Raw genomic sequence first — 19380 nt, forward strand, 5'->3', positions numbered from 1 at the left:
AGCCTTTATTATGCGGATACATGAAAGATAAAGTTGACGTACAAAACCGGCAGCAGTTAATGAACTGAGGGCGAACGGATACTGAGCACAATGGTTCTTGTTTGTGGTTCCATTGCTTTGTGTTTTCAGCAGCACCTGGACCAGAACCCTCGGTCGTCAGTGTGAAAACAGGCGTTGACAAAAAATTACTCATTTCTGTAGATTCTTTCAAATTTTGAAAATGAGCTGTATGTTAACAAACACCGACTTTATAATCATTCGAAGTGCATAGACATTTTGGGGGGACACCGTATATGTTCTTCGGCTACTCTCTTCCAGTTCTTTCATCCGGCCCCCGTCACCCCCCACCCCCCTTGGTCAGCCTGTCCGTGTGTCCACGCCTCTGGATTTAAAGGGGAGGGGATGTGAGAAAGAATTTTTCAAGCTCAGTTCCAGGCCAAAGGCAGGACCTGTGTCCTGACTGACGTCGGTCTCTTTAGATGGAACACCACCCCTGGAGGCGAGGCCTCTGGCAGCGCCGCGCCGTCTCCATCGCTCAGGCATCGTGTGGGGAAGCAGTTTGCTTTTATTCCGCGAGGATCTCCACGGCGTGTCTCTTTACGAGTCTTTCCTATGAAAGCCCACGCCGTGGAGAAAGGCACCGCTGGTGAACGCAACCGTGGGAGGTCGGGCTGAGGCGTGCGGGTGCGCGGAGTTTCCATCTCACCCGGGGTTCTCGCTGCGTGTGAAGCGGAGGTCATGTGTCACCCCTACTGTGCGCAGTTATTCCTCCGTCCCCTCTCGCCGGCTCCCGGAGGCACGGCTTCGGGGTGAGCATCGCACGCCTCCCCCCTCTGGGTGGTCACTTCCACAGACCTGCCAAGTTACCCCTCAGGCCGCGCGTTCTCCCCTGAGGACTTAGGCCAGTCCATTTGCTCCATTTACATGGAACCCAGAGAAATGACTGCTGAGGCCCACGTACGATGAGAGGGTCATGGATGGGCTGCCTCCTGCACGCCCCACACTGCGGATCGAGCCCACAACCCGGGCATGTGCCCTGACCTCCTGGTTCATAGGTCAACACTCAACCACTGAGCCAAGCTGGCCGGGTGGGGTTTCATGCAGAGCAGGGTCTGACTGGTCAGTGGCACGGACAGCGGTGGCCGAGTCCTGGGGGAGGAGCGCAGTGGAGGTCAGGGACGCGCCGGGTTGGCGAGGCCCGAGGCTGAGGGTCGGCTCCCCTGCAGACGTTTGCAGATAAACGCATCTGTTAGCCATCAGCGCCCTGACCTAATAGCGAGTTTGAAATTACTGATTACGCTGCTGGGCTTCTGATTCCTTTTTGCAAAACAGATGAGCACTTTTTCTTCCAAAATCCGTTCCAAATCCTCTGTTTTTGGCAGCACACGCGGGTCAGTCGCAGTGTGAGTCCAGTGCGCGCCCCTCTCGCTCTGCCTACAGCATCTCACCCAGCACATGGCGTCCTGCGGGGCTGGTGCAGCTGAGGTGAAGCAGCAGCAGCTCCTTCCGGGCTAATGAAGACATGTCGCCGAGACCCGTCACCGTGGGACTCCCCCATCTCCATTGCACCGGGTCCAGTCCCCACCGTCTGGCACCCAGTGCCGCGCCCCTGCCCTCTGAGCCCGCCCCGGGCTCTCAGTCATCGCCTGCTGGGTGTGTGTGACGTGTGGAGGTCGGCCGGTCCCTCGCTTCACCGGGGATCAAGGACATCTTATTCCATCGGCTCCGCTTCATGCCTGTGTGTCTGGGCCCCCCACCCCTCCTGGTAGCCAAGGACACACTTCTGAGTCCTGTGCCCTGTGCTTGCCGAAGCGGGAAAGGGGCGTGGTGAGCCCAGTCTCGTTGAGATCTTCACCAGTTTAATCCCTGTTTTTCATGTAATCGACTTCTGATCATCCAGCGCCTCCCACCTGGGCACGGCAGACTCCACAAAAACGTTGTTGGCTACTTGCGGCGTGTATCTCGGCGAGTTCCCTGCCATGAACTGGCATCTCAGGGTATGAATCCTCGTTTTATGAGGAGCCGTCAGGGGCCCCGCATGAGAACCAGCAGCGCTACCAGGTGTGCGGCCTGGAACCTGAGGGAAACTTAACCTTAGAGCAGGGGTGGGCAACCCCTGGCACGCGTGCCAAACATGGCACGCCAGTAACTTTTGCTGGCACGCAAAACCCTCTCAAAATCTTCCATTTACAATTTTTTTAATACCGACTTTTTTATTTTTCAGATAAATTCAGTGTAGGTGCATCTTAGGTAAATAAATAATTTTACATAACATGTATACATTAAAAAATAAATGTATTTTTCATCATATACTGTGTTTTTGTCGCTCGAATGAATTTTATTATTTCTTCAAGGTTCTTCACATACGTACACCTTAAGAGATATCAAGTAGGCGTAACATGTTCTCAAAAAATTAGGGTTGGCATGCAGAAGAATTTTGAGTCAGATTTTGCTGGTTTTGGCACGCACTCACAAAAAGGTTGCCCACCCCTGCCTTAGTCTCGCCGTGGGACTGCGAGAGCCTGCTGGTCACACTCGCTCCCCAGAGACGCGCGTGGGGACATCCCTGGGCCGATGGTTGACTCGGAGTCAGCCTCGCGTGGAGCGGCCTCGACCGTAGGAGAGTCGTTCCCTGCTCTGGAATCGTAGATGCTGCAACAGGAAACTTTTGAAAAACGCCTTGATGCTCGGAACAAGAAGTGAAAAGGAAATAAACGCCTTACAAAGCAAGCGAATACCTGCCACTCGTCACTGCCTTATTCACAGGAAGGGCTTCTCTTCTCCTTGGAGCGAGCGGCTCCCGCGGGGAGGGCAGGTGGTCTCTATGCGGTCTGGGACCCGACTGTCTCCTGACTTAGCCACAGCGCTGCTGGGGCGAGGGCCGCGCGGGGCTGTCTAACCCGGGCGTGCTCCCCCTGACGCTCCCCGCCGGTGCGGCCCTGCGCTGTGCTTTTCGGGCCCTGGGACTGTCAGGGCCCTGATACAGAGGGGAGGGGGGGGGGGGACTCTTCCCCAAAGGTGTGTGGAACCCGCTGAGGCCCACACATGGAGATGAGGGTGGGGAACGCGGTGTAGCAGGGAGCAGCCCATGCGGCCTACCTGGGGGTGACGCAGGGCGGGTGCATCGCTTCCAAGGCTCCGGGAAAGGAAAATCCTGTCGCCGACATGCAAGCCAAAAGCTCTGTGCGGAGGCCACCGTGTGTAGCCCGTTCCCTCCCCACGGCCGGCTCCGCCCACCCCGTGCCCCGTGCCCGAGACCGCACACAGGCACGTGCACAGACAGGACTGAGAGCTCCAGGCGGGACAGTGATGCGTGGCTCCCGCACGGCCTGCCCAGCCCGGACCCTCTGGAGAGCGCACGCCCACGAAGCAACACCGCCCAAGACTGTGGCCATGAAACCCAGCGCCGGCCCCGGCCCCTTTCCGAGGACGGGAGAACTGAATGCGCCGAGCGGCCCAGATGGCTGTTCGGTGAGCCCTGTGCTTTCTGCTCCCTGGCGAGGGGTGGGCGGGGAGTCTTTCCTGTTGGGAGGAGTGAGACGAGGGGAGGACAGAGGAGCTCCGGGCCTGCGTGTCCGGGGAGAGGCGGGCCGGGTTAAAGCCCAGCCGCACCTGGCCCTCAGGGCCGGCCTCAGAGGCATGGCGGCCGCGCGGAGGCTTCTTCTGGATGGACGGGCTGGTGTTTAAAATGGGAAGCATGTCGCTCTGCTCCTGTGGGAGAGCCTGCGGGGGAGGCCACACGGTCGGCCCCAGCGTGGTCTCTCCGGAGGGTGGAGGCCGTGAACGTGTCCGGGCTGCCCGCCTGCCTGGCCTGGGAAGGGCTGGTTCTAGCGCCTGCTGGCCCCGCATTGGCTGCTGCACGGCCTATGGAGTTATTTGACTCCCTGGGTCTCTGACGTTCTAGGTAAAAAAAGATGCTCATTGGATGGGATGCTTAAATGAATTGACATGTGAAATGAGCTAGTGCATGTGAAGTGAACTCATACATAGCTTTACGTGTGTGTGTACCTGTATGCACACGCACAGATCGTGTATCTCCACATGTATTGCAGATTTGGAAAGAACAGGGTCTCCGTTCTTACCGCGGCTGCGCTTTCTGCTGCCTTCCGACGTCACTTAGGAGACCACAGTCACCTCGGAATAAATGAACTCCTCCATGTGTGCGCCGCCAGCCCCTGCCCTCTCACTCGCGGGGGCACTGTCACCGCTCACCTGCACGGGAGACTGGGATGAGAGCACCTGGGCAGCCCATCCTTTTGGTTTTCTCTACCCGGGTGCCCTCGGATGTTTGCACATCTTTCCACACAAGGGTCACGTCGCCCCCTCCCTCAGAGTCAGCTCTTCTGGATGGCAGCCGTCCATCTTCCCGTCACAGCTGACGGGCCTCCCTGCGTGCCCTTGGTGGTGCAGTCCCTGCAGGGCCTGCTGCGGCAGGCTCATGTCGCGTCCTTTACCTGGGTGACCACACCGCCCTGTGGGGCTAGGTGACAGGAGAAGCATTTTGGAAAACTTGTACCCTAGCGTTGGAGCCCGAGATTTTGTTTTTGTTTTTATTATGCAGAGCGTGACTGTTTACACATTTTATTTTATACTAGAGACCCGGTGCACAAAATTCGTGCACGGAGGGGGGCTTCCCTCAGCCCAGCCTGCACCCTCTCCAATTGGGGATCCCTTGGGGGATGTCCGACTGCCGGACATCCCTCTCGCAATCTGGGACTGCTGGCTCCTAACTGCTCGCCTGCCTGCCTGATTGCCCCTAACTGCCTCTGCTTGCCTGTTTGATCACCTCTAATTGCCCTCCCCTGCTGGCCTGATCTCGCCCCCAACTGCCCTCCGCTGCTGGCCAATTTGGTTCTGATTGGTTGGTTTCAATGCCAGTCAGCGTCAAAAGCTCCGCCTGCTAGGCTACCATTGGCTCCCCACACCACCCACATTGGTTCTGATTGGTCGGTGTCTGTGGTGAGCTGTTTCTGTTTCCCGCGACCCGCACGGGAAAACGACAGGTTCTTGAGCGGAGGAGCTGGGGATTAAGAAAATAAAGAAAAAACGAGACCAGACACAGAAATAGAGAAAAGCTGGGGCCAGGTGGGGGGCTGCCACTCTGATGGAGAGACAGTCACACCCACCACAGACAACACAGCGCATTTATTTACTTCCAAAGGGGAGGTTTAAGGTCAAAGGAATTTTGGGTGTACCCAGGTCCTATTCATTCCTCATTCCTGGCACAAGGACAGGATTTAGCATATCAAGACCTGGGTGGGTCAATTCATTCCTTATTCCCAGCACATGGATAAAGATAAGATATCAGTACTGATAACAGTCTCCGACATTTTGGGAGGCTGTTTTTCCGGGAGACGGCCCTGCCAGTCACCTCGGACTCAGCTGACATTAATTTAAAGGTCATCCATGTGCATTCCCAGGGGGCCCTCTACAGGTGTCTATGCCAGTCAGCGTCAGAAGCTTCGCCTCCTAGGCAGCCATTGGTTCTTCACAGCACCCACATTTGGTTCTGATTGGTCAGTTCCTATGCCAGTCAGCGTCTCTGGGCCTATCAATGGGGCCTGATCAGAAAGGTGGGGCTGATCAGCAGCCCCAGTGGAGGCCTGGAGAGAAATGGAGGTGTGGCTGCTGGCCAGACTGGGAGAGAAAGAGAGAGGCAAGTGCTGATCAAAAGCTGCCACAGAGGCAACGGATCAGTCCCTGCTTCTCTCTTCAGGCCTCTCTGGCCCTGATTCGCAGCCCCCTCAGCAGTCAGTGCTGGGGCACCACGCCTGCAGCGGAAGCAGTCAGCGCTGGGTGTGGCAACCCAGCGCTGACTGTAGGACTGACTTCGGTTGGCCGAGCCTTGGTCGTTACTGGTCGTTATGACTCAGGGTTTTTATATATTAGGATATTTTTATTGATTCCAGAGAGGAAGGGAGAGGGAGAGAGAGATAGAAATTTCAATGATGAGAGAGAATCATTGATTGGCTGCCTCCTGCACTCCCTCTACTGAGGATTGAGACAACAAGCTGGGCATGTGCCCTTGACCAGAATCGAACCTGGGATCCTTCAGTCTGCAGGCCTACGCTCTACCACTGAGTCACACCAGCCAGGGCGGAGCCCGAGTTTTTGTTGGGGATGGACAAGATAAGAGTTGTGGCAGGCTCGCTTCCTTTCCTGGCCGGTGAGCCTACCCCAGCCTCCTCCAAACTCAAAAAGAAATGAAGAACAGGTGTTTGAGTCTATAGGGTGTCCCCAAAAATGTATGTGCACTTCGAATGATTCTATAATCAGTGTTTGTTAACATACAGCTCATTTTCAAAATTTGAAAGAACCTACAGAAATGAGTAATTTTTTGTCAACGCCGGTTTTCACACTGATGACCGTTCTGGTCCAGGCGCTGCTGATAACGCAAAGCAGTGGAACCACAAACATCAAGAATCATTTTGTTCAGTATCCGTTCGCCCTCAATTCTTTAATTGTTGCCGGTTTTGCATGTAAACTTTATCTTTCATGTATCCTCATAAAAAAGGCTAGCAGCAAATTTTCTTTGTTCTGAGTTTAGTCTGGCTCCACCCATTATTTCAAATCCGTCAGACCTGAAGAGGAATGAAAATTAACTGAGTTATCAGCTGTTAAATTGTGTAGACATGTTTTGGGGGATACTTTGCAAGTATGTCCGCCAAAATTCTGAAAAATATGAATAGCGAGGCAACAAATACTTAAGGCAAATGTTGTTGTTGTATACATAAGCAGTGTAATCTTTTTAAAAACCGTTTATTGTACCCCCTAATGTACGCAGGTGTTCATAAATACCATTTGAATTAAATTCAATGGAATGCTCTCATGTAAAAAATTTTCCGGTTACTTTTAAAGAATGGTATCGATCTAATACCTTTTAAGTAGATAATTCTAAAAATTTTTTCCGCAAGGCCACTGCTCTGTGGTCTCCATTTAAATGTGGAGTTTTTAAACGCATCCTCACTATTGGTGGTCTCCGCAAAGTCACTTCAGGCAGGGCTGGGGTGGGGGGGGGGGGTGTTTGTGGGGGGAACAAACATCGCATCTTCCTTCGGTTAAACGCACGCTATCAAGGTTCCCAGGTCAACGTGCCTGACATAATTGGGGCCCCTGGGAGGCACTTCGCAGAGCAGCTAATCCAGCCCATCTTCCTAGAGAGGGTAATTGTTGTTAAAACACAAAACAAGCGAAATGTGTTGTTTTCTCATGTAATTACGTAACTGACATCTTTATATAATAAGGCATTTGGGTGGTCTGTCCCTGAAACACTCGGCTTGTTGGGAACGCTCAGTTTCCACCAGCAATCACTCACTCCTAAATGTTAGGAAAGAATTCACTGTTGTTGCATTGCATCACTGCGTCAGGCAGAAGCTAAACCTTCTAAATGAGCTTGGCACGGGAGGAGGCTTCTAGGCTTTTTGCTGTTTTTTCCCGGAAATGTCATTATATGAGCTAAAATGTCCCGGGATAGAATACTATGTGACAGAACCTTAAAAAGTAGCCAAGCACAAACCTGGGTGAAGACGAGAACAAGGGCCCGCGCTGCCGTCTCTTCAGTGATTACGGTGTGACCCCAACGGCGTGACCCCCCCCCAACGGTGTGACCCCCAACGGCGTGACCCCCAATGGTGTGACCCCCAACTGTGTGACCCCCCCAATGGTGTGACCCTCCAATGGTGTGACCCCCTAATGTGCTTATGGGTCTCGGCGCATTTGGGTCCCCCACTGGGCCGGGGGAGGACCTACGAACTTCCCAGCTGCCGCGAACCACAAGCATCCCGACTATGAACGTTCTGCCCTTAGAATCGAGTTCATCTTAATCCGCATTGGTAACAGGCTCTGTGCTGCTGATTAAAGCAGCCCACGGAGCAGCCCGAGTGCGTTTTCTTCTGATTCTCTCCTCTGGGCTGGGCCGCTTCGGTCCCGAGACCCCCGTCCCTCGTCCCAGGTGCAGCCAGGACCAGACTCCACCTAATCAGACGGCTGATTATCCGCCCCAGGCACTCTGTAAATTTACCCAGAGTCGTGGGGGAGGCCTGCAGAGTCAGAGAGGAGAGCCGGGCACACAGGCGGCACTCAGCACGCGGGGGCGGGAGGGGAGGCAGAGCCCTGGCAGGAGGGCGGCGGCTCATGGGCGGCAGGGGCGACTGCAAAGGTTGGGAAGGAAACAGATGGAGGCAGGCCAGTGTCAGGTGACGTGGTCGGCGGCTGGTCCACGCAGCGATGGGCGTCAAGGGGCTGCGAGCAGAGGGAGGAGGAGGCCGGGTTCTCCCCGAGAGGGAAGGCAGCGGTGGTCATTCTAGCAACGGCCGAGCGGGAAGGTTTCTGCTTGACGTCATCCCCAGTTAATGCCTCATAGACTGTTCCCCAGAGAAGGTGGCACGTCTGTTGTGCCGTGTGCCCCATGTACCCTCTCAGTCGTGTGCCCCGAAGCATCATCGCGCACCACATGTTGGGAGAGGCTGGGCACGCGTCCTGGCAGATTGAGTGACGTGTTGGCCATCACCTTAATTACACGACAGCACAGAACTTTAGTTATGTGAGCAAATAGCATCTCCCCGCACCCACAGCCTGGATCGAATCACTGGTCAGGGGCAGGTCACGAAGGAAAGCGATGTGAGGGTGTGTGGGTTTCAGTGCGTGTCGGTAAGAATGCGACTCTGGGTGGCAGGACTCGGCACTGGGGTTGGAGGTGGCAGGGCTCCAGCTCTGGGCAGGTGCGTGGGCACAGGGATGGTGCCAGCATCTGACGATGTGGGTTAGTTACTGCAGGAAAAGGACAGAGTCTCCTTGTCGCTTCCGAACATATGGTTCCCAGACTGTGTGCCAAGGCACCCCAGGGTGCCACGGCCCATTCACATGGAATGTTTTTCATTTGTGAGGAAAACAGTAAGATTTGGTATGTGCCAGGCACCCCATGAACTACGGCCTGGAGCAGTTCATAGTTTCAACATTAGATGGCGCTACATTCCTTTTGATGATGTCACTTTTCTAAAGCTGGGTCTTGGGCGATGGAAGTAACAAACAGTAAACACTGTGTGGCCTTGAGTGTCCATGCGCCGAGGGAAGTATCGGGGTGCAGTGTGACTCCGAGCTTAGGGAGTCGTGCAGTCCCCGGTCTGATAGAGTCGCTGGAAGTCACGTGATGGTCAGGTCTTTGAATTCATCTGTTCTTCTTGGTAGGAAGGTGGGTCCCGTGAGGGCAGAGGCGAGGGGCGGATGTGGGCACATTTGATGCGATGTGAAACGAAAATCCGACCGTAAAACACATTCCGGTAAATCCAATTAGCTATCCCACTGGCTTCCAGTTGAAAAATTGAGTAGTACTTTTTTATTTTGAGGTGGGGTCGGAGGTGGGGTGAAAGGAGTTAGTCCCAGAATACATTAAAAGCGACTCTTCAGGGGGAAAAGGAAATATTTTTAAATTAAATATTCAGAGAAAAACATGTTGCCAGTAAAGCGCCATAAGCAAGCACACGAGTGACAGAGCAAACCCAGCGAGTCCCTTCGTCCCATCAGAGCGGAGATTTCAGTTCCTAAGCTCGTTCCTCACCCGCCAGACACGCGTCCCGCTCCCCGTGAGGGCAGCCCCCGGGCATTGGAAACGGGATTCCGTCTCTTACAATTCCGTTTGCGCCCCGTGTTTTCAGAACAGAACTCTGGTTTTGAAGGAGGAGACCTGTGTGCTGAGGCGCTTTCCTGGAGCTGGTGCGAGGGCCAGCTGCCTGCACCCCGAGCTCCTGCTCCTCCACCGAGACCCTCAGGCCTGTGAGCCGCTCCCTTAGCGCTGGGCTGGCCTCGCTGGGTCTGGCGGGGCCGGGGCTGATGGTTGGGGAGCGTGCGTCCTGGCGAGGCTGTTAGCATTGGCTGCCACCAGCTAGAAGCTGTGCAGTTCCCATCTCACCTGGCTTATGATCTGCAAGAAAACGCACTTCAAGTTTCCGTGCGGCTGCGGCGGTTCCAGCAGGTCCCCCAGGTCTGAGGCGGCACCGCTCGAGACCTGTCCTGCCTCCCGCTCGCTACGGGGCTGCCGTGCTGCTGGGACACTCACGGGATGTCTGCCGAGCAGGTTTCGAGGTCCCTCAGAGGCATGATGAGCAAGCACAGGACACGAGGTGACCTTCACAGACCGCTGTCTCCGCCCGCAAGGTCAAGGGGCGCCCGGTTCTGGGAGGACACAGACCCGAGAGCCTGGTCTGGTCACAGGAGACAGGGCCCTTAGAAAGTCTCCACTCAGAGTGCCTTTTGCACAGCGTGTGGGAGCCTCTACTGACATGAGCTGACTCACAGAATTCTCTGGAAGGGGCCACTGACTTTTCCTTCTCAGAGTCCTGCTTTCCATCCTTCGGGTGGTTGGGCATCGTTTCCCGACTCAGACAGACGTTGCTGGTGTCGGAGGTGGGGAATCGCACAGGCTCCCAGGGCTCAGAACCGGCGGCCCCCAGCCCGCAGTCAGGGGCGGACGCACCGCCCCCTCGGTGAGGGTGTTCGGTGGCCACGTCACTCTCCCATCCTCGGGGAGACGGGGATCTGAATGTCCCGGAAGCCTGCTGGGGCTCGCGGTGAACTCGCACCCACACTCTCAGAGGCGCCACGGAAGAGAACTGTTGTAAAAGCAGAAAGTATTTGGGAAGCTGAGTCTCCTTAGTCGGTCGTGGCCGAATGACACCTTAAATGAGGCACGAGCGCGTTAACCCCCGGGCGGGGGTCATGAGAGAGCGTGCGTTCACTGAGGGTGACGTGCCAGTGACTGGGAAGCAGTGGCCTCCATCCTTGAGCGCTCTCGTGGCGTTCAGGTCCCGCTTCACGCCGAGAGGAAGGAGAGCCGGGGCCGGGTGCTGGCCTCGGGGTGGAGCCCAGCGTCCCGCGGGGCTGCCTCGGGGCTGCCTCCTGCGTGTGGGCTCTCGGGCCTGTGCATCCGGGACACGGGGCGCCCGGGGCCTGTCGGCTTATCTAGCCCATCGACCTTGCAGGCGGAGACAGCGGCTGTGAAGGTCACCTGTGTTCTGTGTTGTTCATGCCTCTGAATGACCTTGAAACGTGCTGGGCAGACGTCCCATCCGTGTCTCAGCTGAGCGAGCCTCCCAGGAGCCCCCGAGGCTGAGACGCCGACCGTGCTGCTCGGAGCGTGTCTGGGACTCCAGGACGCGCCTGTGAGAGCTCCCGGGCTGGCGCTGAGCTTCCTCCTCTCTCCTCAGTGTCCCTTCTTCTTCAGTTGACTGTTCCTTAGCGTCCCTGCTGTATCTGTCATCAGGGTCCGCAGCACGGGGGCCCTGGCCGCGACCTTCCTGTGGAGAGCATCCTGCTCACGTGGAGCACGCAGACCTGCCCCTTCACGCAGCGACCGCTTTGGGTCAGCGCTCAGAGCCAGTTCCCACTAAGTGACTGAAGCGGTCGGCTCGCTCTTCCTCTTTCCTACCCGTGAGGATGTGCACTCCCAACCCTGCAGCCGCGAACAGTTACCGAGCGACGGGCCTGTCTCAGGTGCTGCAGGAAGCAGCTTAGACTCAGCTCAGTTCACTGTTCTCAGAGCCTGTGGTGGTAGCTAGTGCGTCTTCGGGGTCATGGTTGGAAGAACTTCTGTTCTTCTGTTAAAGAGTCACCAGCCACAGAGTCTTCTCCTGTCCTCTCACTCCCTTTCAAGGCACCAAGATGCTCCCGGAGATCCAAAGATCTGAGTGGTTCTCGAAAGACGGAAATGACTGGGGCTGGGGGCTTGGAGCCTGGGCAGACTGGCTCTGGGAGGGAGACAATGGCGATGACCATGATGATGATGACGATGATGTGTGTGCATGCATGTGCGTGCATACGCGTGTGTGTGCGCATACGCGTGTATGTGTGCGCATGCGTGCATGTGTGTACACGTGTGTGTGCGTGCGTGAACGCATGCCCACACCTTCTTTTCTTCATCAGATCGGATGGGAGAGGAGGCCTGTCTAGAGGAGGGGAGGCAGGGTTGCACGGAGCTCGCCCCACATGGACTAATTACAAGTCCATCAGCCGGGGACGTGGTTCTGGAAGCGCTTCGATGTGCGTGTCGGCACTCACAGTTTACACGCAGGCTCCCGGCGGCATCCTCTCCCCACGGTGCTCCCTCCTCGTGCTCCGGGCTCCTGCCGCGGGTGGACCCCCCAGCCCGCGGGGCAAGGCGGGGGCAGGCTCCGTGCAGCTCACGCGCTGTGGCTCCAGGCCTCGAAACACAGCTGGCCGCATAGTTGATGCCTGAAGGTTTCTCAGTGGCCAAACGCTCGAATGGAAATGACAAAGTCCAGATCCCACCCATCCCTGCGAAGCTGCCCCTCGCTTCTCCAAGTGAAAACAGCCGCGCTCCTTGTGGGACTCCCAGGAGGCTTTGCGCTTCTCAGCCCACAGAGCCGCGGGGAGCGCGGGAATGCAGGTTCCCAGGCCGCTCCGCCCGGGCGGGTCGCAGCCGCGTGTGGGGCCTGTCGGCCACAGTCTGAGCACGCTCACACTCAGAGGCCTGGTCTGAGCTTCGGCTCTGTGGCAAGTGCTGATGAGAAGCAAAGAACAAAGGTGGTCACAATAGAAAGAAAAGTAAATGCTCTTCCCCAAACGACGGCCAGCCCCGCTTTGGCTTATCTTCGCGTCTCCACGTTCTCCCTCGTCTCCACGTTCTCCCTCGCAGGGGCTTGTTTGTTTGGCCCAGAGTCCTGCCTGGAGCCCTTGGAGAGTTCAGCCACGAGAGCTTGTGAGAACGTGGGAACGTGGGCAGAAACATCGCCCCGGGTGGAATGCATGCTTGGGGGGGTGGGGGAGGGGGTTGGAAGGAGCTAGTCCTCCACTGTTTTGTGTTTTGTTTAAACTTCTGGCAGGATTTGAAGGGAGACAGCACTGGCAGGGTGGGTGCGGACACGTGTCCTGTGAGCTCCGGGGTCAGGGGTTAGTGGTGAGGACATCCCAGCCGGGACCCGGGCGGCCATCCCCGACCCCGGGAAATTCCCGAGGGGGACCCAGGGCTGCCTGTGGGCCTCTGAGGAAGAGGGTTGGAATCTGGCGCCCTGGGCCCGTGGAGTATATGGGAGGGGTCCCCTGTACCAATTCCTCCACGTCTCGTGTGTGTGACAGTCCCTAGGAAGGAATGATGGAGCCCGCCCAGCCTGCCGAGGTGGGGGGTGGGGGGTGGAGGAGAGAGACTGGGGGGCCGCTCTCTCAGAGGAGGGGTGACTCGTGCAGTGTCCGGAGCACCGGGTGTGGGAGGGGACGTCGGCTGTGGAGACCTCCGGGCTGAAACCTGGCAGCTTTGCACATAGGTCAGCACAGAGCCTCCATCCAGAAGGAGGCTCCTGGGCCAGGCCTTGCCCAGAGGGAGCCAGGGCCCCAGGCGCAGGGAAGGTGGGAGGTGAGGGGCCGGCTGGGCAAGGTCAGGGGAAGTGGCCCAGCTTGGAGCCCCGCCCTGTCCAGTCACGAATGGCACAGAGATGCGCACTCTGCCTTAAGATGGAGAAGTGGGGGTTTGGGGAGCTTCAGGAGAAGGTCTAGATTAGTCTCTCCGTGAATTGAGGGCAGAGCGACCCCACTCTGCAGGGAGAAAACAGCTGGGAACGACAGCCTGCTGAGAGGTCGGTAAGGCAGGAGATTCGGCTGGGAGGGGAAAGGGCCCGTCCGCCTGGGAGTCACAGGAGTGATCACGGAGAGGACGTGACCTCAGAGGGGGTGGCAGTGCTGCTGCCGGTGACGGTCATGTCGACTGTAAAACAGGAAGAGGGAAAGGCTTCACCATGGCCACGAAACATCAACCAATGGGCCTGGGGCTCCCCGAGTCTCCTGTCACGTGGGTTCTTGGCCCCGGTTCGGCTGGCCTTGAGACCCCTCCCCGGAGCATAATGCCCAGCAAGGAGTTGCAGAGCCAGAGAGAAGGGCAGGGAAGGAAAGGCCAGCAGGTGAGGGATGAGGAAAGAGGCCCCGCGTCCGCTCTGTCGAGGGGCCTCACCAGGAACACTCTGCTCAGTGCGAGCAGCTCGGTTCCAGATGGGGCGCCGCTGCAGGGAGCGCGGAGGAGCCGCGAGGAGGGAGTCAGACGCACGAGGACTGGGAGGCGCAGGAGAGCAGCAGCCTGTGAGCAGGAGGCCCGCCTGGGAGTCCTTCTCCGACGCCCATGGCCAGGACGGGACGTGTCCGAGTTCTTCTGGGGGTGGAGTCGGCCCTTGTCGGCCCCGCAGTCGCTCCCTGGTATGCGAGTGCCTGCAGACGGACCTGGGAGAGGGACCTGGGCTCGGGCCTGGGGGTGTGAACGAAGCAGCAGGGAGACAGCTGTGGGCCCCAATTCCAGAGCCACCCACCGCTGGCACCAGAGTTAGCAGTTCCGTCCCGGGAGGCAGAGTACATCTGCTGAGCCGTCCTGGGGTTTGGGTGCTGGGAGCCACCCCAGGTCTGGCAGGGAGGGGTCACCCCCACCCTCACCCCACCCCCCAGCCTACGGCAGGACATGGTTGAGTCCCTGCCGCATGCAGGTATCTCATTAACAGGGGAATTACAGGCTATTAAGCATGATTTGCTGCTAGTCCCAGATGAAAGAAGGTAAACCGATCTACAATTACAGCTGCCCTGGTCCCAAATAATATGCAAATTGTGGAAACAGGCAGCTGTGGGGGCTGGGATGAGGCCGGCACACTCCTGGCTTCCTGGGGGGGAGGGGCTCTGAGGCTGGTCTGAGCGGCTCCCTCACGCTTGGAGCAGAACGCGCCCTGCCCGTTTGAGCCATAAACGTGGGCAGGGATCAGACATGCCCTCTCTGTATTCCTTTCTGATGAAAAAGAATTGAGTCAATTAATGATCTTTTTAAAAGGAAATTTATGTTTAAAATATACTTGTGGAACCTAACCAGTTTGGCTCAGTGGACAGAGCATTATCGGCCCTCGGACTGAAGGGTCCCGGGTTCGATTCTGGCCACGGGCATGTACCTTGATTGTGGGCACATCCCCAGTAGGGGCCGTGCAGGAGGCAGCTGATTGATGTTTCTCTCTCATCGATGTTTCTAACTCTCTGTCCCTCTCCCTTCCTCTCTGTAAAAATCATTAAAGTATATTAAAATAAAAAAGTAAAATGCACATATGGTACAAGGCACCCTGGTTCACAAATTCCTCTGGTCAGAACCTGAAAATGGCGTCCACAGTGCCGAGTGGCCGGGGATTGGAGAAACCTGCCCAGCCTGCGTCGTGTGCCACCCTGTGCCCCCCCTCCCCCGGGTCACCCCGTGCCACCTGAGGTCAGAGCCAGGGCTCCTCCTGGCACTTATAGAGAACAAGGGAACGCTGACAGGGTCTCCTTCTGGAGGGACCACTCCGACGTCACTGAGTGGGGTCCTTCACTGTAAGCCGTGGCCACACCTCCCAGCCAGCCTGCATGTGAGGCCGCATTTGCAGAGCAGCGCCCCGCACATCCCTTAGACACCCCGCACACGGAGCTCTGCCCGCTCCGCAATAGCCCAGCTCATTAAAGCGCTCTGCCACTGGCCATTGTGCCGTGGGAATGGCGCAGGGGTGATTGCGATGGGGGACACGGCACTGGGTAGCACCTAGGGGGGCCCACCGGGAGCCCTTGCCGGTCCTGCAGCCTCCGAGACGTGCCCGTGTCCTGCTCCCCTCCTCACAGCTCCTCCTCCCACGATTCCCTCAAACCCCACCTGCACGGGGACCCCAGGCGGCTTCCTCTTCCCGCAGGGCAGGGCAGGGCAGGCTCCAGCCTGGCTTCGAAAGTGCCGTTCTTTCTTGTACCGACTGCGCATCCCCGTCTGTGTTGCGTGTTCACACCAGGACGGAGCTCGGATGCCGTGTGATCTCACCGGCTGTGAAGCAGACACGCCACTCCCCGGAGGCTCTGTTGCCGAGAAGTGTGTTATCAGAGCCTCGAGATGTGACCAGGGGCCCTCAGGGGAGACGGCCCCTCGTTCCCTCACCCACCGCTGCGGGCCTGCTGACGCCTACCTCCCGCCGGCCCCGGGTCAGAAACACCCAAAACGAGTAAAACCGAAGGCAGACCGTCCGAAGGCCACAGCAGATTCCTTCGTGCATGCGCTCTAATCCGTGTTCATAATGGTTGAATAGCATATTTAAAGTTGTTAAAAACCCATATGGCGAAGAGATTCTGTGATTTCTTTTTTTTAAACTGGATACAGCCGTGGCACCCCAGTTCTGAGCCAGGGAGGCTGTTCTCTGTGTCTGTGACCCAGCCAGGGTCCCCTGGAAGTAGCCGGGGTCCTTGAGAATCTAGACCAGCCCCCGGAGCAGGCACATCCCCTCGGGGTCCCGTGAATCTAGACCAGCCCCCGGAGCAGGCGCATCCTCTCTGGACAAGGTGCAGGGGGAGCATTGCTTGCACAGCGGGAGGAGAGGAAATAACTCTGACGCAAATACAATGGTTGGAGTTGTTCTTCCCTTAAACTGAGTGACTGTTTCTTTGTCTGAGGAAGGGATTTTATCATTCGTGCTTCTCCCCTCGGGCTGCAGGCTCTCCCATCACAATCCTGAATTCCTGGGGCTCCCCTCAGAGGTCTGTCCTCATCTGTGAGATGGAAATGCAGCAGCAACAGAGGGGCTTCGTCATCCATATATATAAAAGGCTAACATGCCAAGTGTCCCCTCAGGAGTTCGACCAGGAGACCGGGAGCTCAATCACTCACTACGACATGCACTGACCACCAGGGGGCGGCGTGGAATGAAGGGGGTCCCCAGTTGGCAGCCTGTAGCTGGAATGAAAGCCCCAGCCAGCAGCTGGAGGCCCCAATAGGCCCTGATCGCAGGCCAGGCTTAGGGACCCTACCGGTGCATGAATTTCATGCACTGGGCCTCTAGTAAGGAACAAATGCAAACAGGACAAAGTGTGTGCTTTGAGGATTGCTTTCAAACGAGGAAGTGGGGTATGGGCGGTGGCGACAGCATGGCTGTGAGTGAGCATCGCTGGGGAGAAGGGGAGCAAGCGGTGGTGCAGAGGAGGCTAATGTAGGGGTCCTGTGCTTGCTCGCCGGGGACAGCGGGGGTGCCAGGGCTGGACCGTGCGTTCTCAGTCGTGGTTGAAGAACGCAACTTGAATCTAGACCTCAAAACTGCCGCGGGCCGAGCTGCCCTGCTCCCAGGGCTGGGAGAGGAGGGGAGGTCTGGCAGTGAAGATGCCCCGTGTGATGAACGCACTTGTACATTTGTCCGAACCCACAGAATGCCCACGCGGGAGCCCTGGACTTGGGGTGATGACGTGTGGGTGGGGTCAGGGGCTGTCACAACGGCACCTCCCTGGTGCGGGATGTTGGTCATGTGGGGTCAGGGCTCTGGGAGGTCGGTCCCTTCCCTGTTTTAAGCGCACTCCTGCGTAGGCAGTGCCTTTTCGGACTCTTGTTCCCCAGGTGACACACTGAACCCAGGTGACTGAAGGCTGGATTACTCCTCAGGCGCCGCTTGGCACTGAGATGTTTGGGGCTGGTGGCCTGGGATCAGCCGGGAGGAACCCGGGGGGGGGGGTTTGTCACTGGGGGTGACGTGCTCGCCTTTCCTCCGCTTCTGAGAGAACTGCCGGCTCCCACTAAGTGGCTCACTATCTCTCATCTCAGGCTCGGAGTGCTTTCAGAGCTGCTCGGTGATGGGCGGAAGGAGCTGCGGGTGGACGTGCCGAGGTCAGGCACCTGTGGCCGCCCTGGAGGGAGCAGACTGCCGGGACCTCACTGTCCCCAGCCCCCCTCCTCCGCCCCCCAGCTCCAGAGGCCCCCATTAGGCTCCTCTGCCCCCGTCTCGCCATCAGGGAGCTCGGGCTGAAATACTTACATTCCGTGCTGGTATCTCTCAGAACACGATACCTTCTATCGGCCGGGCCCATCGCGTGGGCCAGTTTATTTTGGCAAGATGGTGTGGGCCGGAGGTCCGAGGTGGTAGTGATCTCTGTCCCATGAAACCCAGACCGGTATTGGGGACACGGATTTGTGGGGAGACTTTCCCGTCAGGGGGCTGAGCCCTGGGGTGAAGTCACTGGGGACAGCCTTCTAGCTCCCGGGTGGACGGGTGGGCGCCACTGCGGGCCGGAGGGCGTGTGAACTCAGCAGCTGTTGGCGGTGTTCTCCTGCCGGGGGCTGTCGTCCCCCTGTCCATGGTTTAATTTGCAGGTAAAAGAAGAGCAGAGCTCTTTCACAAACATCTCGGTAACGAGTTTGTGTTTGTTACAAAGCGTCTCCTCACCCTCGAGCCCCAGTCCCCCGTGCAGAATGGCGCTCCCTGCTCCTGGTGCGGCCTCTTCCCGGCGTCCCCTCTGTGAAGGCACCTCCGCCTACAGACTGGCCTCTGGGACAGCCCCCCGTCGGCCCCCGCGGCTGCTCTAGCCTTACCCCCCTCCCCCACCTGCCAAGCCATTCTCTGTGGAAATGCGACCTAGCAGTCCCTGTTCCACCCTGCTCGTGGCTCCCACTCCTGTCGGCACCCTGTCCTGGCCATTCTGCCTCGCAGCGTGACAGCCGGTGGCGGGCCATTTCCTAGATGGGCCGGGCCCTCTCTGTTCTTCTCTCCCCGGTGCCCGGCTGTGTGTTCTCAGTTGGGCACGGGGTCTTCACAGGCTCCTGCCCAGCTGCTTGGGAGCCCGCAGGCCTGTCCGGCTCCTCTGCGGCCACCATCAGCCCCTGGTGCAGGGGGAAGTGGTGTTTGTGTCTGCACTGCTGCCGGCAGCCCAGTCCCTGCGCGTGGAGGTGCCCAGTGCTGCCTCTCGGTGGGAGAGCCCCATTGGCCAGGAGAGCGAGCTTTCCTCTCTCTAAACAGGACACTGACGGTGCCTCTGGCTCCATGGCTGGGGAGTCCGGGCTGTGGTGGGAGCTTCCTGGTGGGAGGTGTGGCCCCCCTTCCCCTGGGGCTGTTTTTGCTGTGACAGCTACTCCCTCAGATGATCTGTGGGGACTGCCCCGAGCTGAGCCTGGCTGGTGAGAGCAGCATGTCCTCTCGCCCCACCTGCGGGCCCTGGGGGGGCCTTCCCCAGAGTCTGAACGCGCTTCCGTCAGTTCCCTCGACTTCCAGACGATCTGATGGGACCCTTCCCCTCGCCACCTCGCGAGCCGAGGTCCCCAGCATCTTCTGTTCAGTGTTCGTTGCAAAGTCCCTGCGAGCGGCCGTGAGAGTGAGAGTCAGAGCGCATCTCAGCACGTTCATTTAGACGGCCCTGGGGTGTGCCGGTCAACCCTAACCAGGGACTTAGGGTGTCCCTACGGGACAAGAGGGATAAACCCTTGAGAGCTTCTTAGAGACGCAGTGTAGCCAGAGCAACCCTGGGCGGCACCTGTGGGCAGCTGTCAGAGCGCGTGAGACGGGGCTCCCGCACCGTGAGACCGTGAGCTGCTCGTTTCAGCGCACAAACAGCTGCCTGACGGCCCGGCTTCTGCCCTGTTCCCTCTCC

At 58.0% G+C, this 19380-nt stretch overlaps 1 protein-coding gene across 1 annotated transcript in view; it reads left to right on the top strand.

Annotated features, from left to right (window-relative positions):
* LOC102420523 overlaps positions 1-19104 on the top strand; it is a gene marked incomplete at its 3' end in the record, with an annotated part of 139640 nt that extends 120536 nt beyond the window's left edge. The window contains exons 5-8 of the mRNA XM_023747593.1: positions 15777-15963; positions 18110-18227; positions 18553-18702; positions 19005-19104. Of these exons, the coding sequence (XP_023603361.1) occupies positions 15777-15963; positions 18110-18227; positions 18553-18702; positions 19005-19104 (555 nt within the window). The remainder of the gene's footprint in view (positions 1-15776; positions 15964-18109; positions 18228-18552; positions 18703-19004) is intronic.
* Between the last annotated feature and the right edge of the window lie 276 nt (positions 19105-19380).

The sequence above is a fragment of the Myotis lucifugus genome, unplaced genomic scaffold (genome assembly GCF_000147115.1).
Source record: "Myotis lucifugus unplaced genomic scaffold, Myoluc2.0 scaffold_922, whole genome shotgun sequence".
In the NCBI taxonomy this organism is placed as follows: Eukaryota; Metazoa; Chordata; class Mammalia; order Chiroptera; family Vespertilionidae; genus Myotis; species Myotis lucifugus.